The sequence below is a fragment of the Chiloscyllium punctatum genome, chromosome 32 (genome assembly GCF_047496795.1).
Source record: "Chiloscyllium punctatum isolate Juve2018m chromosome 32, sChiPun1.3, whole genome shotgun sequence".
Classification (NCBI taxonomy): Eukaryota; Metazoa; Chordata; class Chondrichthyes; order Orectolobiformes; family Hemiscylliidae; genus Chiloscyllium; species Chiloscyllium punctatum.
The window spans coordinates 6051639-6073575 of NC_092770.1; the positions used below are offsets into that span (position 1 = coordinate 6051639).

Sequence of the window (21937 nt, forward strand, 5' to 3'; positions counted from 1 at the left end):
AACACTTCTCTTCAAACCTCCTCTAGTCCTTCTACAAATTATTATAAGTATGTCCATCTGGATATTAACATGTCATGTTAATATTAGCATATTAATTCTCCGTCCACCTCCTCTGTTCCAAAGAAACAACCTCTGCCTGTCCAATCTTCCCTCTTAGCTCTCCTTCATTAAACAAAACCACATAGACTGGCCTTGATTAATCTGTGTCTGCCATGATTCATCTAATTTGAAGATGCAAAACCCTTTATTATTTCCACTCTTACTATGTTGGTTCTTCAAATATTTCAAAATCCTCCTCTTTCAGTTACATCATCCCCTCTCTCATGAAGACAAACTAACAAAAGAACCAATGCCCATATCTTCCAATTCCATATGCAAGTTATCTTTTTGGTCTCAAATACATCCTGCTTTCTCCTGAGTTATCCTCCTGCTCTTTTATTTTTCTATATTTATAAAACAACTTTGGGCTTTCCTTGATTTTATTTGCGAGTACTTATATAAACTCTCTGTTTCCCTAATTTCCTCTAAATTTCACTCCTGCACTTTCCAAGATCTTCTCAGTTTTCTGGAATACTGTGCTTACAGTAGCTGACATAAGCTTCCCTTTCTTGCCTTATCACGTTTGGTATTGTCCTTAACATCCAAAGGACTCAATGTTTGGGAATCCCACCCTTTTGCTTTTGTGAGAACATATAGTTTCTGAACATAGCAGGCCAAGATGTGTCTGAATTATGCGATAAAAATATAGCTCAGTAGTCAGTGGTATAAATGCAGGAAACTTGCGTGTCTTGTTTTTTGTGTGGGAGGTGAATTGGCAATAATGGTCAACAAATTTGTGTGAATTGACATTTCAGTATAATACCACCGTACACTGCTTGCACATAAATATTTTTGAAGGAGACAGCAACACACTGCTTTCACATTGTGGTTAATGCTTTAAATATTCCACAAAATCACACACCAATAATTTGGTTGTAAACCATGATTTCAGTTTTTTGAAATTCTTCTTTAAGCATAAGATGATTGAGGGTTTCTAGTGATCTGTGATTTGAGAATAAATCACAAATAATGATGAAGACGTCAAAAATATTTTGATGGCAATCTGAAAAGTCATTAATGAATTAAATGGTCAAAATAATTGAGAAATTCTGCTCCTGGATATTTTAATTGCACTTTCTGGCCGAATCTGAGGATCTTATATTTGAATAAATTTGCCAGTTTATGTCCATAGTTTATTCAGGTTTGTCAGGGATCGGGTATACATTACATCAGGATAGCATGGACTTTGAGTATGTGGGTCAGAAATCTAAATATATTCAATTACTTTAGCTATATATTTGTGCTATGAAAGGCTTTGATGAGATTAAAGAAGTAAGATCAATAATTCACATTCTTTTGCTTAGGTACACCAACAGCCTGTCTTTGAAGCAGATGACAATCTAGCTTTTGCAGATCGCATCACTAAAGATTTCATACTGGAAGATACTTTCAGGTTGTTGCTAGCTGGCACTTCTGTTCTGGGTGAAATAAACGAAGCTTTAGAAAATATATATCGATCTGAAAGATTGAAGGTAAGATTTTAGAGCTGTGTTCAGACCACCTTATTATGTTGCATAGATGTTACAGCAGAGAAACACGCCATTTCATTAGTGACCTATGCTAGATTTTGAACTCCTTGTGAGCCACAAACTCCCGTACTCTCTTCCCTTAATGTACATATGAAGCCTCACCAAAGCTATATGCTTCAACACTCTATGTGCAGAACTTTCCATTTTTCCACCTCTTTGTGTAAAGAAATTCCTCCTAAAACCATTACTTCATCTGTTGACTCTCTTTTCTTCCTTCCCATTTTTCTGGGCTCACCCACAAGAGGAAACATTTTATATTTTATCACACCAGGTAATGAAGGAATTGTTTCATACAATCTGTTTTTTGAGCAATAGTGGACAGTGTACCAAATGGCCATTCAGAGGGATTCAAAATATCATAAGACTGTGAGATATATAGGCATAATTACGCTACTTGGCAAATCATGACTGCTGCGCCATTTGATCATGGTTGATATGTTTCTCGACCCCAATCTCTTACCTTCTGTATGTAACCCTTGAGTCTCTTATCAATCATGAATCTAGCTATCTCTGTCTTAAAGGCACTCAATGACTTAGCCTCCACAGCCTTATGTGACAACGAGTTCCACAATTAACCACCCTCTGGCTGAAGAAATATCTATTTTAGTTCTAAGAGGTCATTCCTTCACCCTGAAGCTGTGCCCTTGCCTCCTAGTCTCTCCTACTAGTGAAAACATCTTCTCCATGTTCACTCTATCCAGGCCTTTCAGAATTCTGTAAATTTCAATCAGATACTCCCTCATCCTTCTATAACTCCATTGAGTATAGACACAGAGTCTTTCCGGCCCTCATATGACAAGCCCTTCATTCCCAGTGTTGAGTCAAGTTTCACTGCTACAATCAATCACAGAACACGTATTGTTTTCTCGTTTATTCATGAGATGTAGATATCATGAGAAAGGCCACCATTTATCACCCATCTCCAAGTATCCTTAAAAAGGTAGTAGTGAGAAGCTATTTTGAACTGCTACAGGCCTTCTGGTGTAGGAATACCCAAAGATTGTTAGAGAGATTGTCTGGAAACTGAGCTTTTGAATAAGCGGAAAAATTCTTAACCTTTTAAATGTCCGTACTGAGACACTTGCTCCATCTCAAGGCACAGGTGCAGTTTCCCATCCACCACAGAAGTGCTGTTAATGACGTAAGTTTCCTATTAAAAAATATAAATACTATAAAGTGAGCTAAAGTCAAGCATGCATCAATGTGGCAAGTAAAAGTTCTGATTTTCAAATCTTTTCACTAAACCTTCCAGTAGCTTTTCTAGCCTGGTTTATAATTGTAAAAGCTCAAACGTGCTCTATTAGGCTTGTAACAAAAAGAAAATTGTTTGCTGTTTTCTATGGATAGAAAGGTATGCATGGAGCTCTACTTTGCTTCATTAACCAACATCATGAGAAACCAAAATGGAGCTTTCTTGTACCTCTGTTAGAAGGTACACTACTATACTGCATGGTGCTCAACTGGGTAAATAAGGATGAATTTATCACTTCAACTTTGTAATCACATCCTAAAATCACATAGAGTGTTACAGTCATACAGCACGGAAACAGACTCTTTGGTCCAACATGTCCGCACCTTCCAGACATCCAAATCTGACCTATTCCCATGCAACAATCCAAAGTCTCCATATTCATCTGGCATAAACCTTATCTTTCAGAACCTTTGGGCGGCACGGTGGCACAGTGGTTAGCACTGCTGCCTCACAGCGCCAGAGACCCGGGTTCAATTCCCGCCTCAGGCGACTGACTGTGTGGAGTTTGCACGTTCTCCCCGTGTCTGCGTGGGTTTCCTCCGGGTGCTCCAGTTTCCTCCCACAGTCCAAAAGATGTGCAGGTTAGGTGAATTGGCCAGGCTAAATTGCCCGTAGTGTTAGGTAAGGGGTAGATGTCGATGTAGGTTACACTTCGGCGGGGCGGTGTGGACTTGTTGGGCCGAAGGGCCTGTTTCCACACTGTAAAGTAATCTAATCTAATGATTGCTTGCTTTTTTGAGTACAAAGTCCAATCAATTTTAGAGACAAATACTTCAGGAAATTTCTGGACTCTAACACATGAACTTCAGTTCTCAAAAGCCTCAACCATGTATATCTTGTATTTGAGACAACTGAAATAATTAGATCAGAGTTGTGTATATTGGCTCTGTGGCTCTATTCATTTATATAAGGTTAGCTGTGGCTGAGTTCACTTCATCAGTTTATTTTAATTGCAGAATCACAGCCATTTTCAAAAGCGTGAATTTTGTCTGACTTCAAGAGATCTAACAGCCATTATTAATTTTCAAAAGGAGTTCAAAAGCCAAGGAAAATTTGAATTGGTATGTAAGTAGATAGGAAATTTATTTAAAGTCATGTTAATATCTTGGATCAAACTTGTTGAGTTTAGTAAAAATTATTGAATCTCGCTTAAAATATTCTGAAAATATCTGATACTGTAATGAGTTTAATCCACTGAGACATTTGTGAATATCTTATCCTTTTTATGGTCCTTTCATGCGGTCATCACCAAAACCTTAATTATTTGATTGGGTGTTTTGGTTGTTTTTCATCTTTCTGATCTGCAGTTATTTTTATAATTAACATGCATGGAAATTATATTTGTAAATGACAGTAAAAATATCAAAAGTTGTTCTTGTTTCATGACTTTATTTATTATGGCCTGTCCTTTTCTACAGCTTTACCCATCCATTAATCCAGACTACCAAAAGATATTATATGTACTCCATCACAATTTTGATCATGCATCTAAAACAAAATCTGTGCTTGCCCAGCATCTGCTATTTTCAATGCTCCATGACCAGTTTCAAGCATCAAATGTGCAGAAGAGTTTGAATCATTTCACATGGTAAATAGATTAAGCTTTGAAATTATTTTTGTTTTAAAAGTACTGTTGAGAAGATCAGCAAAGAACACATAATCTGATTTTCTTTCACAACTGTTAGAGAGGTGTGTGTGTGTGTGTGTGTGTCTATGTTTGATGGGGTCCTGTTACTGTCATGGGGTTTGGGACTCTCTTTAACTAATGACGAATCAAATGTTACAGAGAAGAGAGATTTAGTATTGATCTTGCTGTTAGTATTTGTGATTCTGTAGCCAGAACATTACATTCTATGTACAGTATGCTAGTGCAGTATCCAGCCTTAAATGTTTGGTTCCTTGCTGAATTTTATAGAGTGTTAATCTCCTCTTCTACTATAACCCTTTGTTTCAGTTAATCCACTGCAAAGTGAGCATTTCTGATATTTCAATCATCTTGTATTTGTTATTATGATATTTTCCGATTCTTAATATTGGCCTTTATTTCTTCTTTGGTAATGCTGGAACTGTTGAGAGGTACATAGAAATGCATGATTCACTCAGGTGCAAGTACAGGAATAACATTGATATTTAGTGTTTTGCCATTGTATTGGCAGTGAAAAACATCTCAGTGGGACTGTAATGCTGAAGGTGCAGCCTTGTCTGATTTGTTTACAAATGAAAAATCAGTTTGATCCTAGGCATCAACCTCATTGGTCTTCTTTTGGAGAGAACATTGACAATTTTCATCAAATGAATAGTGGTTTTCAAACATCATAGTTCAGTTGCTTTCCCCAGTGTTTGTTATCACAGATACTGGACAGATCAGTAACCATGAGGTTATGAGGGAGCTACTATATTGCTAGCCCTGAACCATGTCATCAAGTTTTCTTATACAAGTGTTCATTTTTCTTAATAGGGATCAAACTGGATTAATATCTTCTCATACAGTTGAAAGGTTTGAAAGCAACAACAAAATAGGTAAGGAATCCATTGATGTTTCCAATAGATTTTGTTAAGATCCCAGTGGGCATCAATAAATCAAAGTAACTAAATTTACCAAACAATGCACCAAATAAAGAGATTGCCAACAAAATTTCAGTTTTTATAACTTTTACTTAAAAGCAAGTAAAGATCAATGTAAATTAAAGGACAAATCACAGTCTATAAATTGCAAAATGGGTAGTAGATGCAACAGGGTGAGCAGTCACTTCCCCTTTGCAGTTGCACTGTTCTTCAATGTAGATTTCCAGGTTTTTTTCTGTCAGAACTTAGCCAATTTTCCACAGACAACAGTCTCCACATAAACTGGGTTCTGTCTGCTCAATCTGACTAGGTATGGCGCATATCTGGAATCTTCTCAATTTCCCTGGAACTCTTGGCATCGCTTCCAGGTCAGGGCATATGAAGGCCTCATGGACCAGCATACTATACTGTCCAAGAAAATTATAATTGACTCCTTTATGATTGATATAAACCCCTAAAAGTCCTTTTCAGAATTTTTTTCACTTGATCATAGATTTCAAAAACATTTTAAGGTACATATGTATTTGAGTAAGAACGCACTAGTCTTTGGATATTGAACATCAACATGGAAGGTTGTCATTTATTTAAAGATGAATGGAATATATGAGTAGGGATGTTTTGCTATAGTTATATCATGTTGGTGAGGCCATTGTTTGAAAACGGTGCAGTTTTGAGTTCCTTATTTTAAAAGGATGCAATATATTGGAAGCAGTTCAGAGAAGATTCATCCACCTAATGGGTGGAATGGTTAGTTGTTTTATGTCCAAAGGTTGAATGGACTGTACCCTTATCCACTGGAGTTTAGAAAAATGAGAAGTAATATTCTTGAAACATTTCAGATTCTGAGGGACTTGATAGGGTAGATGCTGAGAAGATGTTTTCCATTGTGGGAGAGAATAGAACGAGGAGACACAGCTTAAATACAAAAGGTTGCTCACTTAAGACAGAAATGAGGAGAATTTTGTTTTCTCTGAGGTTTGGAATTCTCTGGAATTCTCTTTCTCAGAGAGGGGTGCAGGTAGGATCATTGAATACTTTTAGAGGCAGATAGATTCTTGACTATCAAGGCAGCCAGAGAGTTTTAGTAGGAAAGTGAAGTTTAGTTCACATCTGATCAGCCATGATCCTATTAAAAAGCAGAGTAGTCTTAAAGGGCTGAATGGCGTAGTCCTGCCATTAATTTGTATGTTTATCTACACATCTTTTGAAGCTTTCAATCAATGAGATTTCTTCTAAACTGTGTCTTCAAAAATCGTTTCTATAGAGAATATTGCAAAGTAGAATTTCAGAAACATGCACAATGATAAAATGCAAATCATGCTTCAAGAAGCAACAATGAGAAAAACATTATAAGTATTTAAATTCGATGTTTCTTTTTAATGCTCACATAAAATTTTATTATATTAATCCTTTAAATATTTTATAGAAACTAAAGAAACATCTTTGAATAATCACTTTATGAATAATTGCTTGCTTTTCACTAATAATATTTGCTTTTATACAGGTCAGTACAAGCAAAAGAACTGCAGTACAGGTAAATGTGTTCCTCTTCTATCATTCAGTTCACAAATTAATCAATTCACCATTATGGATCATTTTACAGTATATATAAATTTAAATTCGTTTGGTAGTAGATATATTCGACATTGCAAGACATAAAAAAATGATTGAGTGCATTTTCTGATCAGCAAAGTTCATCTCTGGTGTGCCTGCTCTACAATGTGTTGTGCACTACATTTAAGCAGATTTTGAATCATTTTTTTCTAAAAAGTGAAGAAATAGCTAACGAAAATAACACGTAGTGGAAAATAACTTTGATGTTAAGTGTTTGCTTGTGAGACATAATAAAGAGAGAAAATGGTAAGGTCCTGGGGAGTGTTGCTGAGCAAGGAGACCTTGGACTGCAGGTGCATAGTTCCTCAAAAGTGGATTCGCAGGTAGACACGGTAGTGAAGAAGCCTTTTGCTCCACTTCCCTTTATTGGTCAGTGCATTGAGTATAGGAGTTGGAATGTCATGTGGCTTTACAGGACATTGATTAGGCCACTTTTGGAATATTGTGTGTAATTCTGATCGCTTTGGTATAGGAAAGATGTTGCTAAATGTGAAATGGTTCAGCAAAGATTTACAGAGATATTGCCAGTGTCAGAGGGTTTGAGCTATAGGGAGAGGCTGAATAGGCTGAGGCTGTTTTCCCTGAAGTGTCAGAAGCTGAGAGGTGGTCTTGTAGAGGTTTACAAATGGTCTTTCAGATTACTTACAGTGTGGAAACAGGCCCTTCGGCCCAACAAGTCCACACCGCCCGCCGAAACGCAACCCACCCATACCCCTACATTTACTCCTTACCTAACACTACGGGCAATTTAGCATGACCAATTCACCTGACCTGCACATTTTTGGACTGTGGGAGGAAACCGGAGCACCTGGAGGAAACCCACGCAGACACGGGGAGAACGTGCAAACTCCACGCAGTCAGTCGCCTGAGGCAGGAATTGAACCCGGGTCTCTGGCGCTGTGAGGCAGCAGTGCTAACCACTGTGCCACCGTGCCGTGTCTTGTAGAGGTTTATAAAATCATGAGGGACATGGATAAGGTGAATAGTCAAAGTCATTTTCCCAGGATAGGGCATAGGTTTAAGGTGAGAAGAGAAAGATTTAAGAAGGACCTAGGGAGCAACATTTTCTTGTAGAGGGTGGTACATGTATGGAATGAGCTGCCAGAGGAAGTGGTGGAGGCTGTTATAATTACAACATTTGAAAGGCATCTGGATGGGTATATAAACAGGAAGGGTTTCAAGGCATATGGGCCAAATGGGACTAGATTAATTTAGGTTATGTGGGAAGCATGGACAAGTTGGACCAAAGGGTCTGTTTCCATGCTGTACAGCTCTATGACTCCATAATAGACATAGCTGTTTTTTTAGTTACTGGATTTGTGTTCAAATGTACTCTGGTTGATTACACAAGCTCCTGTCTCATGAGGTCTGTTAAGATACTAAGTTTTGGTTCTAAGCAACAAGAGCCTCTTGATTATATTCAACATGAGAAATGATTAGATTGATATCATTGCTGCCCATTAACCTACTGCCCTACCGGTCAGTAAACATATTCAGGAAGTGCCCAGCAGATGATGAATGCATTGTGAGTTTACCATCTTATGGGGCAATTCCACATTTAGCTGATCAGCATCCTTGTGCAGGTGACAGTAATTGTGCTGCAAAGCAGGGAGCACCATCATCTGTATGCTCACTGTTTATGTTACTGGACTAATAACCTTGTGGCCATTTGTTAATCTCAAAGGTGTCTGAGCAATTTAAATTCAATTAACTTGATAAATGTGAAATATAAAGTTAGTATCAGTCAATGTTCACTCTCGGCTTTGTGGGTGTAAAGTGAAGCAGCAATCAGGACTATGTACTTCAGAGGCCAATGCATAGCCACCTGTCAGTCTTAAAGGGACAGTGCAGAGCAACAACCCAACTGTGCATAACAAATCGAGGGAACTCAGCAGCAGTAATACTACAATTGGTCACCAGGCGAAGGTCCCCAGTTTGTTATGATTCCAGATGGGATATACCTAAATGGTTATGTTCCTGGATGGAGAGGGTAAATTGGTTTCCCTTGTTAATCCAATTCCTCCCTCTGATGGTCATAGCAAGCTTAATTGCCTTACTTTGTGGACATTTTCTTTTTCAACTCAAAAATATTCATGGTTTAAAAGGGGCTAGATTTACCAGGCTTTCTTTAGTTGAAGAAAGTGTGAGTTTGTTAGCTATTAAATGTGAAAAAAAGTAACACACATAAATGTGAAATTGAGTAAAAAAACACACAAAAGGTATACCAATCAGTCTCTGTATTCCATGAAGAGAGAGTGGTAAGATTTTACCACCTTTAATTTGGATGGTCCAGCAATGCTGACATTGGTACTAAAGAAATTGATTTCAAGATTTTTGGCTCTGCAGTTAGCTGGCAGGTTTTTGTCCTGTTTCTTCTTGACGGTGACTTCACTGATTTGCCTGGTTTCCAACTCTTAGAACAAAATATCCTTTTACCTGAAGCACAGAAATGGCTACCCTCAAATTGAGACCCACGTAGCATATTAATTCTCATTAGCACATCAGTCCATGAACACACCGACCAGAGGTTGCAGATGGATTTTAACCCTTTTGCTGTAAAAGCTTGGAAGGGCTAACACATCCTAACTGCAATTTTTACGCCATCCACATGAAATAATTTTTGGATAGAGAGCTAATCAGGTTTCTGCTTTCCATCTCATCCATTGAAGTCTCTCTGTTTGAAGTTTGCCAAACACTCTATAGGTCCAATATTCCATGGATTCACAGTGACTTTCCAGACAACCAGCAAATTTATATCTGTGGTCATCTTTTGGCTGTGTGTCCCTTTTCTATAAAAAAAATTATATGTCATCAAAAGTCCTTTACATTGGAATAACTGAAAGCAACTAAACAGTTCTTTTAAAAATTGAGTTGCTAAATTATTCCTGATCACCGAATCATGCTCAGTGACTCGGAGATGTCTGTACAGTGTATTGAGCAGTAAACCAAGTCACTAGCTTGCTACTACTAGGCTTAAATACTCATGATGGTTGGAAAAAGTAACAGCCAGTTTAATTTGCTGAAAGAAGTGCTGGCACCTCTGTAAGCATCAATGAACCTGGTGTCTTTAGGAAATCTTCCTAAGTCATCAACACTGTAATCTTATTAACAATTCAGATGCCTACCAAAATCACAGGTGCTGTTAAGTGACAGTGCTGTGAGATAATGTAGCCAATAATGACTATCAGTACCTTTCTATATGATAGAAAAATTGTCCAAAACAAATATACAGAAATGATAAAATGAAAAATGCACAATATATTATATTAGACTGGTTGAAAAACTATAATTTCCTTTGTGCTCAGATGATAGATACAAACCACTCAAGCTTAACTGTCACTCTGACCTCATTTGAACCCTCTGAGACTAGTTCCCTATGATTGCTGTTTCTTATCTTTTATTCACTATCTACAGTAACTTTAAAAAGTTATTACCTACTATTTCTAATGTAAAAGCAGCAATTCTATCTTTTTGAAAGTTGGTTGATCTGGAGTCTAATAAATCAACAAACAGTCATGCTGATCAGTCACTCTGTTACATAGCACACATTTATAACCTTTTTTTTTACAATGACCTCTTTCATGCAGCAATAGAATTCTGTGCAGGTTAGGTCACTAATAACCCTCAACAACAATACATGTCGCAGGAACATTTTCACTGAGATTTTCAGGGAGATCAATGCCTGTCTAATTAACTATTTTTAGTACTGATTTTACAGTAATTTGTGTGATAAGATGGTTGCCCTGTCTTAGAAACAACATAAAGTAAAATAAATGAATTATACATGAATATTAGTGATTTATTTTCTAAATGAACAGGAATTATTTATTTTTGCTCCTTTAGGTCCACATGTCTATTGTGGACGTTATATTTAATGCAGTTCCCACACACATTTCATTACTGACTGCAGCATTAAAGGACACAAAAGGTAGTGTATTTCAGCATATTGCACCCTACATTTTTCAGCATTGTTTACTCAGTGAACACATCAACTCCGATAGCAGGGAATGCCAACATTTCCTTGTGAAGCAGGTCTCTTTTCATTAGAAGAGACTTCTTGTGCACAAAATGCATGGTCAGGGGATCTATTGGATGCCAATGAAAAAATGCAATAGCTCATAAAAGTCTTCTTGGTCCCTTTAAAAGTAAAACAATTTTAGCCTTGCAAACAATCCAGTTTCTCTGTGAAGTACTGCTGCAGGCAGCAATCAGCAAGAAACTCTTTTGCTGATGATGCCTTGAAGGTCCAGTTTTCAATATCTTTGGTCATGCTGTACTCCTAAAGAATATTTACAGAGTACAGAGACATCTTCAGGCTGCAAGGGAGTGAGAGAAAGCATGAGGTTATGTGACCTAGTGTTTATATTAATTAACCTGCTCAGACATGTTATGACACACCTCTTCCAGGCTTGAACCTGGGCATTCTGGTCCAGAGATAGAGACACTATCACTGTGCCATGGTGCTGTATTGCAATAGCCTTTCCCAAGTCAGACTCAACTACTTAAACACCCATTGCCCAAATTTCTGATTCCACACATTATATTACATCTCAACACCACCTTCTACCTGTTCCACCACTTGTCCATAACGAGCTTGGTTTGGAATCCAAGCACACATTCCTGGTTGGAGGTCTCTTAAGTTGCTTTGTGTCATTCTGGAGGCATAGCCTCAATGAAATACTTGAAATTTGGTGTGGGATCTAATTGTGTAGCTGCTCACCTTTAAAATCAGGGACACGTGCCATCTGCCATCTCAACACCCATTCCCCAGTTTGTTTGGGCTTTTGAGGTCAGAAACCCACTGTATTTAAAATTGAGGATTTTTTAAAAATTGAGTTAAAGATGCATAAAAATCTAGGTAACATTTGTATGCATAAAAATAATTAAATGCACGGCATGTGGAATGTGGGTATTGATGGCAAAGCTTAATTGCATTTTTGATTGATTGAAAATGATGGTGCTCTACCTTGTTAAACAAACGAATAAAGGATGGGGTTTGTTCAATGAAACTGTTTCAACAATGTTGTTGGCCTTGGAATGACAGAACTTTGATTTAGTGATGTTGAAGGAAAAGAATGATTTGTCCAACATCAGTTTGTCTTAGACTGTGCTTTAAAAAAAGGATCCTAATCACACAAATCACTTTATATTTTGAGATAGTGGACGGCACGGTGGCTCAGTGGTTAGCACTGCTGCTTCACAGTACCAGAGACCCAGGTTCAATTCCTGCCTCAGGCAACTGTCTGTGTGGAGATTGCACATTCTCCCCTTGTCTGCGTGGGTTTCCTCCCACAGTCTAAAAATGTACACGTTAGGTGAATTGACCATGCTAAATTGCCCGTAGTGTTAGGTGAAGGGGTTAGTGTAGAAGAATGGGTCTGGGTGGATTGCTCTTCGGAGGTTCGGTGTAGACTTGTTGGGCCGAAAGGCCTGTTTCCACACTGTAAGTAATCTGATCTAATAGCACCACTTGTGGTATTGTCCCTACTGCTATACCACAAGGACCAGGTTCAAGTTCACACCTGATGCAAAGGTGTATAATGACATCTCTGAACAGGTTGACTAGAAAGTATTTATAGTGAAATTTGAATCCAAACTTCCTGGCTCAGAGGTATGGACACTTCAAAAGCACAATAACAACTGCCTATTTATTATTTTTGATGTTACTTACACACCTCTGGTGCAGGTGGGACTTGAACCTGGGCCTTTAGTGGGTCCCTACTACTGTGCCACAAGAGGGCCTCAACAACTACCTTTCTTAAAAACTTTTTCTGTCGCCCGTGGTTTATTTTGTAGTTTTTTAATATAGTGAGACAGAAAAATGAAGACATTTGTGTATAGACTTTATTATTATATGCAGTTTCATCTCCACCACCAGGAAAATATCTGTGCAGCCAACTGAATATTTACGAGCAAAGCCAATTCAGGACAATGCTAACATCAAGCAAAATAGTTGGAGTGGAGAGAGAGGGGCAACTGCCTTTTTTTTCTCTTGTTTTTCCTATTTAACCTATAGGCATGGCCAATCCACCTACCCTGCACATCTTTGGACTGTGGGAGGAAGCCAGAGCTCCTGCGGAAACTGTGAAAACTCCACACAGTTGCCTGAAACCCAGGTCCCTGGTGCTGCCACACAGAAGTGCTAACCACTCAGCTACTGCGCTGCCCATTTTGATTTGATCCCCTCCCTCTCTTCCTCATCTTTGATGTTATCACATTGCCCTTAATGGGCTCTGCATCTAAACCGAACAATTGAAAACATGGCGATTTAGTGTTCGTTTTAGTTGATGAAAACTGCAACAGGTGATTCGGTGTTGGAGATAAAATAATTCAGTTGTGTGTAAGGTACTTCTGGACATAAAAGATTGAAAAAGAAACCATAAAGAGGCTAAATGAGATCAACCTATACTGAGTAATTCCACTACAAACTATTTTTCTCTGTCTCAGTGGACCTTACCCAAACCTAATTGCAGTTAACTATCTAAACAATCACTTATTTTTAATTTGAGAGGTTCTGATTATGTTAAGTGGTTTGTTTTGTTTTAAACAGCTAAACATACTCTGACCTACATTACACACATCTTCACTAGCCCACAGCTGAACTTGAATCCTGTCTTTACGCCAAAGATCAAAGTGTACTATTCCGAAGTGCCTTTTGATGTGGTGATAGTGAAGATCAGAGCACAAGCAGCCAATTGCCACTGCCAGGTACACTTGGATGAGAAAAAAGGACCCAGGTAAACTGCTCATTACAAAAATAAGTGCTCGAGCTTAAAATAATCTGATTTTTCAAAGTGTTATTGAAAGACAATTTTGAGTAATTTTATTCACCTAAAGATATCAATGTCTAAAATGAATGCAGAAGAAGATTAATTGAGTTCTCACATTGAATGAGTAGAGGGCTTTATTTTCCACCTTTCAGGGGAATGGTAAGAGCAATTGACTGGAAGTGTTGTTCTTTCAGTTAGTCCAGACCCCTCTGTCCCGAGTTTGCTTGCTCATTGTCCTCCTTTTCCCTCATCTTCAGTCGATTCTTCCTCATCAGTTGTTCTTCAGTTTCATTCAACTGAGAACCTTTAAGCATTGCCATGTTTGATCACATGAAACACACAACAATGGTGCATACGGTCAACTACAGGTGTGATATATTTTAATAAAACAGTAGATCAATCCAGGGAGCTGAAGTTTTGCTGTATAACCCTATAATTTTCTCATTGATGGTCCTGGTGATGCCATGATTCTGATTAGTCCTGAACAAGTCATGGACCATGATGCTGTAGAAATGTGTGACCAAAATTGTCAAGGTTGTAGTTCTTCTCCCTGTGCAGTCATCTTTGTGCTGAAAGGGCGTAATAGTGGAGCGAGGAATGAGAGCTGCATGATGACAGCTGCCTGAGAAACTTGTACAAATCTCCATGATGGTTCTACAGTGATCCCAATGCTGCTTGATGTGAATTGACTAATAACCTGTTCTATTCATGAAAGCTGCTGGCTCATCTTTGGATATTTTGATGGCTACATGTCAGAAGCTGACCACTGCCACAATTTTGAGGAGTCATTAATTTTAAGTATGGGCATACATGGGAATGGCGATTGATCAATTGGCCATAACAAACAAATCTCCCTGATTTGGCTGTGCACTGCAAGCCAGTGTGATGGGTGATAGCCCCTGTAAAGGCTTAAAGGGAGCCAAAGACAAAGTAGGTGTGGTTCTCCAGACACTGCTGCATTGTTGGTATTTGACTGGAGCAAGCAGGAAAGGACAACTCCTCCATTAGTCCTCACATTAATAAGAGGGGAATTGTAGGTGGGGCTGAAAAATGAAGTTGAGCTTCATTTTTGAATTGTACTCTATTTTCATTTGTTCTCTTGTTTGCTGGAAAATGCACCCCATGTAGTAAATTAAAGCACAAGGTATTTTTCACATCTATCATCACATATGTTGGAAGAATGGCAATAGCTTTAAAGAACAGGTTATCCTGTTAGTAAGACTGATGATGTTTGCAGAAGAAGATCATGCCACATGCACAATAGCTCATGAAATGAACAAAGAGTCATTTCACTTTCTTGGACAGGAATAGGTGAAAAATCTAACCAATTTTTTTTATTCTCCTTTTCTAACCTCAGCATTGCCAATTATCCTCTTGGCCTTGGAAATAACAGGATTCATATATTAGTATCGGATGAGTCACGCAAACAACCGACTGTTATAGCAACCTACACTGTCAATGTTTACCGCCACGGTCGGCCCAGTTTGCCTGTTCCTAATGAGACTACAATGTGCAGTTTTGTGCAGGTAACCATTTTGCTGTATTTCTGACCAATTCTTATTACCAACTGTGATTTAATGTGTAAATCATTAATAAGTAGTAAGAACTTTAAATTAATAAAGAATTGCTATTTAGACTTGAATCTTAAAGAAAACTAGTAAGCAACTCTCTTTAGTTGTTCAGTAGACAAATGAACCTTTGAAAGGTCACACTGTGTTGCATTAGTAGATTGCATTTGCAGCTTCGACTCCTGTTTCCCTTTCTCCCCTATGACATAAAGAGCTGATGGTAGGCAGAGGTAAATGGCTTTGATGGGTAAGTAGAAGGAAAATCAGGTCACAAGTTATCCAGAATCATTCTGCTGAAAGTCTGAGGTAATACAGCGTCCACAATCTTTTTGACTCTCAGTTGTGCAACTGAAAAATGTGCAAGGGGCTCAAAAATCAATTAAAATAAAACAGAAGAAAGATAAATAATTAAAATAAATGACATAAATGGTCAACGTTTTTTGATTATTAGATATTATTAGTGTATCAAACAGTATAGGCTACCGTCAGTGCTCTAGCTTCCACCATTTTTACCTGGTTGCATGTCTTTGGCATTTGCCTAAAGAAACCCAACAAGTGGGTGCATGGAAGACGGAAAAAGAGCAAAGGAAGTTGGTTGTGGTTCTTGGAGATCAGTCATCTCAGCTCCAAGACATCTGTGCAAGAGTTCCTCAGGTTAGTGTCCTCAGCCCAACCTTCTTCAGTTGCTTCGTCAAAGGTCTTCCCTCTATCATAAGGTCAGAAGTGAAGATGTTTGCTGAGGATTGCACAACGTGCAGCTCCATTCATGACTCCTGAGATACTGAAGCAACAGTGTCCATGTACGGTAAGACCTGAACCATATCCAGGCTTGGGCTGACAAGTAACAAGTGACATTTGTGCCTCACAGTTGTTAAGCAATGACAATCTCCAACAAGGGAAAATCTAACCATCGCCCCTTGACATTCAATAGCATTTCCATCACTGAAATACCCACCAACGACATCCTGGAGATTACCATTGACCAGAAACCCAGCTGGACTCACCATATAATTGTAGTGGCTGCAAGAGCAGGTTAGAAGCTAGGAATCCTGCTGTGAGTAACTCACCTCCTGAATCTCCAAAGCGTATCCATCACCAAAAAGGCACAAGTTAGGAGTTTGAGCAAGTGCTGTCCAACAACTCAAGAACCCTAACACCATCTAGGACAGAAGCGACTTGTGTGATTGACATCACATCCACTCCTTCCATAGCAGAGGTATGCACAAGCTAAAAGCCATGAAGGAGTTCATTATTGATCCTTAAACAGCACTGTCCAAAACTACATTCAGTATCATCTGGAAGGAATACAGCAACAGGCACATGAGAATACTACCACCAACTGCAGTTCCCCTCCAAGGTACTCACCGTCCTGATTTGGAAATACAAGGGAACCTCAATTATCCGAACGTGATGGGCGGGCACTATTTTGTTCAGATAATCGATTATTCGGTTAATCGATTAAATGCCTTTCCCCTGAGGCTCGGAGTTTTAACGTCTGCTCCCTGTTCAGGAAACTGCAGCAGCACATAGCACACGAGACCCGTCCCCTGCACTGGCCTGCCCACCACACTGTGTGCCGCCGGCCTATACCAACCCCCGCCCCCAAACCCGTGCAACACTGCCCCTGCCCCTAACCCCGTCCAACACCGCCCCCCTGCCCCCAACCGCATCCAACACTTCTCCCCGCCCCCAACCCCGACCAACACTGCCCTCCATCCCCAACCCCATGCAACACTGCACCCCTGCCCCCAACCCCATCCAACACCTCCCCCCACCCCCAACCATTGAACACACCTCCCACCCCCCCAACCCCAACCCTATCCAATACCGCCCCAGCCCCCAACTGTCCAACACCACCCCCGCTCCCTCACCTGCAACACCACCTCCCCCGCCCCCAACCCCACACTCCACCCCCAACCCCGTCCAATATGCACCCTCTCTGGGGAAGCTGGAGTGGACACCAACAACAAGACTGATGCTGCTGCTGGCTTTGTGGGATAAGTCTCCAAATAGTGTGCGGCAACCTTTTGACAGGTTCCACTTTTGCCCTGTACAGGACAATGTTGGAGAGATTATCTGGGGAAAAGGGGTGTGGTTAGGGTGCACCCCAGTGTAGAACTCCAGGGAAAGTGCGGGGAGAGAGAGAAGGCAGGAGGTCAGTCATTTGGAGACGGTGCCTGTTTAATCACTGTAAACAAAAGACTGTATTGGAAACACATCTTTGTAATGTTTTCATCGAGACCTCGAGATCTCCTTCGGATAATCCATTTTTCGGATAATTGGTATTTGGATAATCGAGGTTCCCCTGTAAATTGCCATTCCTTCAGTGTTGCTGAGACAAAATTCTAGAACTGCCTCCCCAATATCTTTGTGGGTGTACCCACACATAATGGACTGCAGTGGTTCAAGACAGCAGCTTACCACCACCTTCTCAAGTGTAATTAGGTACGAGCAATAAATGCTGGCCCAGCCAGCAGCATCAACATCCTTTGAATAAATAAACAAAATAATAACAAAGTTGCATTTCAGTCTCTAGACAGACCTTCCTCCAGAACTGGAAGATTCGGCCCTTATATCTGTAGTGTGACTTTTATCAACAACCTATATTTCTACACCGTTAAGAAAATGATTTAGTTTGCTGTTAGATGTGATTATCCTTTTCAAAGAATAGGTATCCTGCATACATGTGCATTAGCAAAGATACCATTTATATTTCGGTTTATTGAAAAGTTACAGATTTTGCCATTGTGATACAAATTTTCTTCTATATTGCTCTAGCTTTTTAAACTGGAGATATCCTTCTAGGTAAAATGTTGGCAAATATATATCTTTGACACATCTGTATATAATATTGAGCTGTGTGTATGTGTAAAAGCAATTTGTATGCAAGTGATGATGAAAGCTTCCACTGACAGCAGTGTCTCAGCAGTTACTAGATCATTTTGGTTGTGTGAATCTCAGCACTGGGTTTATTTTTGTCTCGCTCGCCGGAGTAACACAGACTGGCAGGATTGGTATGCCACTGAACAGCACGTTTCACGTTTGTCTCTTCTGTAACTGAACATCTGTCCCAGCAGCCAAAGGCTAAATACGGTGTGAATTGATAGAGACTTCCTTAGACACTTGACTGAACACAACTGGCATCATGCATCGGGGGGAAAAGGTCAATGACAGCAACGTGGCCTTTCTTCAGTTCAAATTCTAATCCAGGGTCTTTCTTTCGAGCTTTCTTTCATGTTTAATCCCACTTGGATATTCAAGTTTCAGTGCAAACTGATACCATGCTGAAGGTTACAAAGACAGAAGCAAGGGATGTTTGTTTCCCCTCTGCTGGTACATTCCAGTAATCCTGGGTTAAGTTCAAGGCCTTTGAGTTAGATAGTGTGCAGGTCATAGCAACACAGCTTCCAAGAGGAACACATTATGCTGCCTGTGCATTTCCCATGTCGAGTGTTTTGTTTTCTTTAAGAACCGAAACCGTTTTAAACCTAATTAATAATGAACATTGCAGAAGCTTATTACCAAGCATCTCATTAATGGAATGTTGGGAAGCACTTGCCAAGCTCATTATAGTTGTCTAATCAAAATGATTCTAAGCTTTATTCTAGATAGTTCTCATTTTTTACTAAGAAATTCTTTAGCTGTTTTCTAGAGTGTGCATTTGCTTGCCCAGCTATCTACATGATTTTTGTCATGCACTCAGGGTAAAAGCAGAAAGATCTATTCAGTTTGGTACAGATTTCAGCCACTGGTTTTAGCCTGGTCTTCGTGTGATGCTCCTTGGCTTCAAAATGTTGTGGAATAACACCAGATTTTGTGTTGGGCGTTATGACCTCCAAAAAATATTAAGCAGTAATAGGGCTCATGCCCGAAACGTCGATTCTCCTGCTCCTTGGATGCTGCCTGACCTGCTGCGCTTTTCCAGCAACACATTTTCAGCTCTGATCTCCAGCATCTGCAGTCCTCACTTTCTCCTTATAGCATCACAGGTATATTTTGCTCATTATTAAACTTGGTTAACTCATTGTATACTATAAAATAGTAAGTTGAAACTGTGATGTTAAACTACAAATGGAGTAATGTTCTTACATAGTTGATCTATTCCATTTTCCTACTATTCCTACCAAAACCTTAAACCCCTTTCTTGCTTCTCTTCTCTTTCACTCTTTCTCAGACTGTAGGCAACTCTCTGATATGGAGAAGGTAGGTTAACCTGACCCAAGTGAATTTAGATAAGTACTTGAAAAAAAAAACTCACTTAGCAAATTTATCTTTGACCAAATCTCAAATGATGTTTCCTGGATGTGCTGTTTCTTGAATGCCTGTTTAAATACGATGAGTATTTGCCAAAAATTACATCAAAATTGATTAGAATGTTTTTACTCAAATTGAAGGTGGAGAAATGCATTTGTTTAGTATCACTTCCAATTCTTCAGTGCAGACCTGCATGGATTCCCTGAAGGGCAGGTATTACTGGTGCTGCTACTTATGTGGCCCCTGTTTCATTATGTTTTTCACAATGAAAATATTTAAACCTTTTGGAGACTTCTAAAGCAAGGCAGAAAGAAAAATTGGATCAAGAGAAGGAGAAAAAAAGGGAAAGTAAATTTATTATTTAAAACTTATTATTTTAGAAAAGTGTGCTAACTTAGTACCAGAACAAATGAATCTATACTGTTTAAATTGTTCACTTCATCAGTCAAATGAGGTTGATTAACAGTTATTAATGAATGTCAAATCTATAAAAGGCTGCTTGTGGCATTAATACTACCCTTAAGTTTGTGTGGTGCATTTAACTAGAAACAAATATTCCAATGCATCAATTTTAGAAAACTTGTGGGGAAGTTAAGAGTAAGATGTTGTTTTTGCAAGTTTGTACACTGCAAATCTTCCAGCAATTTGTGGTGGTTTGCATTTCTCAGAACAGCCCTTCTTCGCCACATATTACTGGCCAATTACACATTTATAATAGCACTAAGCAGCAAGCCCTGGCTCCATATCTCCTTCCAGCCTCAGCTTCCTCCTTTCTTGTATATTTGAGACATTTTTTTGTTTTAAATATGGTGTAGAGGTTTCCACAACTTAGCTTTTGGCCTAAATAAAAAACAAAAGAACTGGAGATGCTGTGAATCAGAAACAAAAACAGAAATTGCTGGAATAGTTCAGCAGATCTGGCAACATCTGTGAGGAGAAATTAGAGTTAACGCTTTGGGTCCAGTGAGGAAGGGTCACCGGACCCAAAACATTAATTCTGATTTCTCTTCTCAGATGCTGCCAGATCTGCTGAGCTCTCCCAGCAATTTCTGGTTTTGTTAAATTTTGGCCTGCATATTTCAAATGAGTGGGTCATTTTTCTCATTCTCACAGATCACTTAGAGTTATTGCTTACATCAATATTTGAAGTTCAAGATATTTAAAAGAAATTCTAACGTTATGCAAAGTTTTTATTTTTTCACTATTAACCTTTGAGTTTAATGCCAAATGCATAACAATAAAGATTAAACCAAGTAGTCAGCTTACATTTGCTGAAGTGTTTTTACAAATTGTATCAACAAATAATTTTCCTCTTCCAAGTTTTCTCACATTTTACTACCTGTCTACTTAAAAATGCTTCAATGATTTAGTTCAAGATTGTATTTGAATGATAACACTGAAGGAGATATGTGAGGATACATTGTGCTTGAGTGAGCTAGTCTAAATCATTCCAGTAATGCCTTTTAACTGGAGTCCAACAAAAGCTTTTACTGTGGTATTTATAGTTGACCATGGATCAAGTGCCATTAAGACGGAACTTTTTTAATCTAAATTTTGTTTGATGTTAACCATAGGAGATACTGGCATTAGCTAGCAGGTGTTAATGCATTCACCAGTCAGTATGTTGTTATTAGATTTGCTCCAGTCCTGACATGACTTCTTGTCATAATTCTAACAAGTATTATAAAGTCAATTTTTGGTGAAATTGTTTTTAATTTGTTTGCTCAACTTAATAACTTCACACTAACTCTGACTTCTACATTCAACTAATCTAGTGGCCTCCTGACCAGCCTCCTTCCTTTCTCGTTCCATTCATGTAATCTTATTGAAAGTCCTGCTGCTGATAACCTAAAATGCTACATGATTTTTCACCCATCATCCCTGAGTTCGCAGATCTAAGTTGGCTTCTCAGCAAGTACATCTAGAATTTAACAATCTCATCCTTGGCTTCAGATGCACACAACCTCTCCCTATCTCTGCACCCTCCATCAGACCAACAGCAATCCATAAGCTCCTTCAATTCAGACCTTTCCGCCATCCTATAATTTTCATTGACCACCATTTCCAGCTGTGCCTTCAGCTGCCTTTAGCCCTAAGATTTTTAATTCCATTCCTAAATCTTTCCACTTTTACACTTCCCTCGGTTTTTTTTAAAAAGCCTACCTCTTTTAACCAGCCTTTCTTTAGTGTAGACATTTGTTTGTTAAAACTCCTGTAAAGTTAAATCAGAATTTTTTTTAAGAATCCCTACAGTGCGGAAACAGACCATTCGGCCCAACAAGTCCA

The 21937-nt window shown here is 38.9% G+C and overlaps 1 protein-coding gene across 3 annotated transcripts in view; it reads left to right on the forward strand.

Moving 5' to 3' along the window:
• cped1 (cadherin-like and PC-esterase domain containing 1) overlaps positions 1–21937 on the forward strand; it is a 204975-nt gene that overhangs the window by 86266 nt on the left and 96772 nt on the right. For all 3 annotated transcript variants that reach the window (XM_072551535.1, XM_072551534.1, XM_072551536.1), the window contains 7 exons: positions 1404–1571; positions 3837–3941; positions 4299–4468; positions 5339–5400; positions 6950–6979; positions 13610–13796; positions 15187–15355. In XM_072551535.1, the coding sequence (XP_072407636.1) occupies positions 1404–1571; positions 3837–3941; positions 4299–4468; positions 5339–5400; positions 6950–6979; positions 13610–13796; positions 15187–15355 (891 nt within the window). The remainder of the gene's footprint in view (positions 1–1403; positions 1572–3836; positions 3942–4298; positions 4469–5338; positions 5401–6949; positions 6980–13609; positions 13797–15186; positions 15356–21937) is intronic.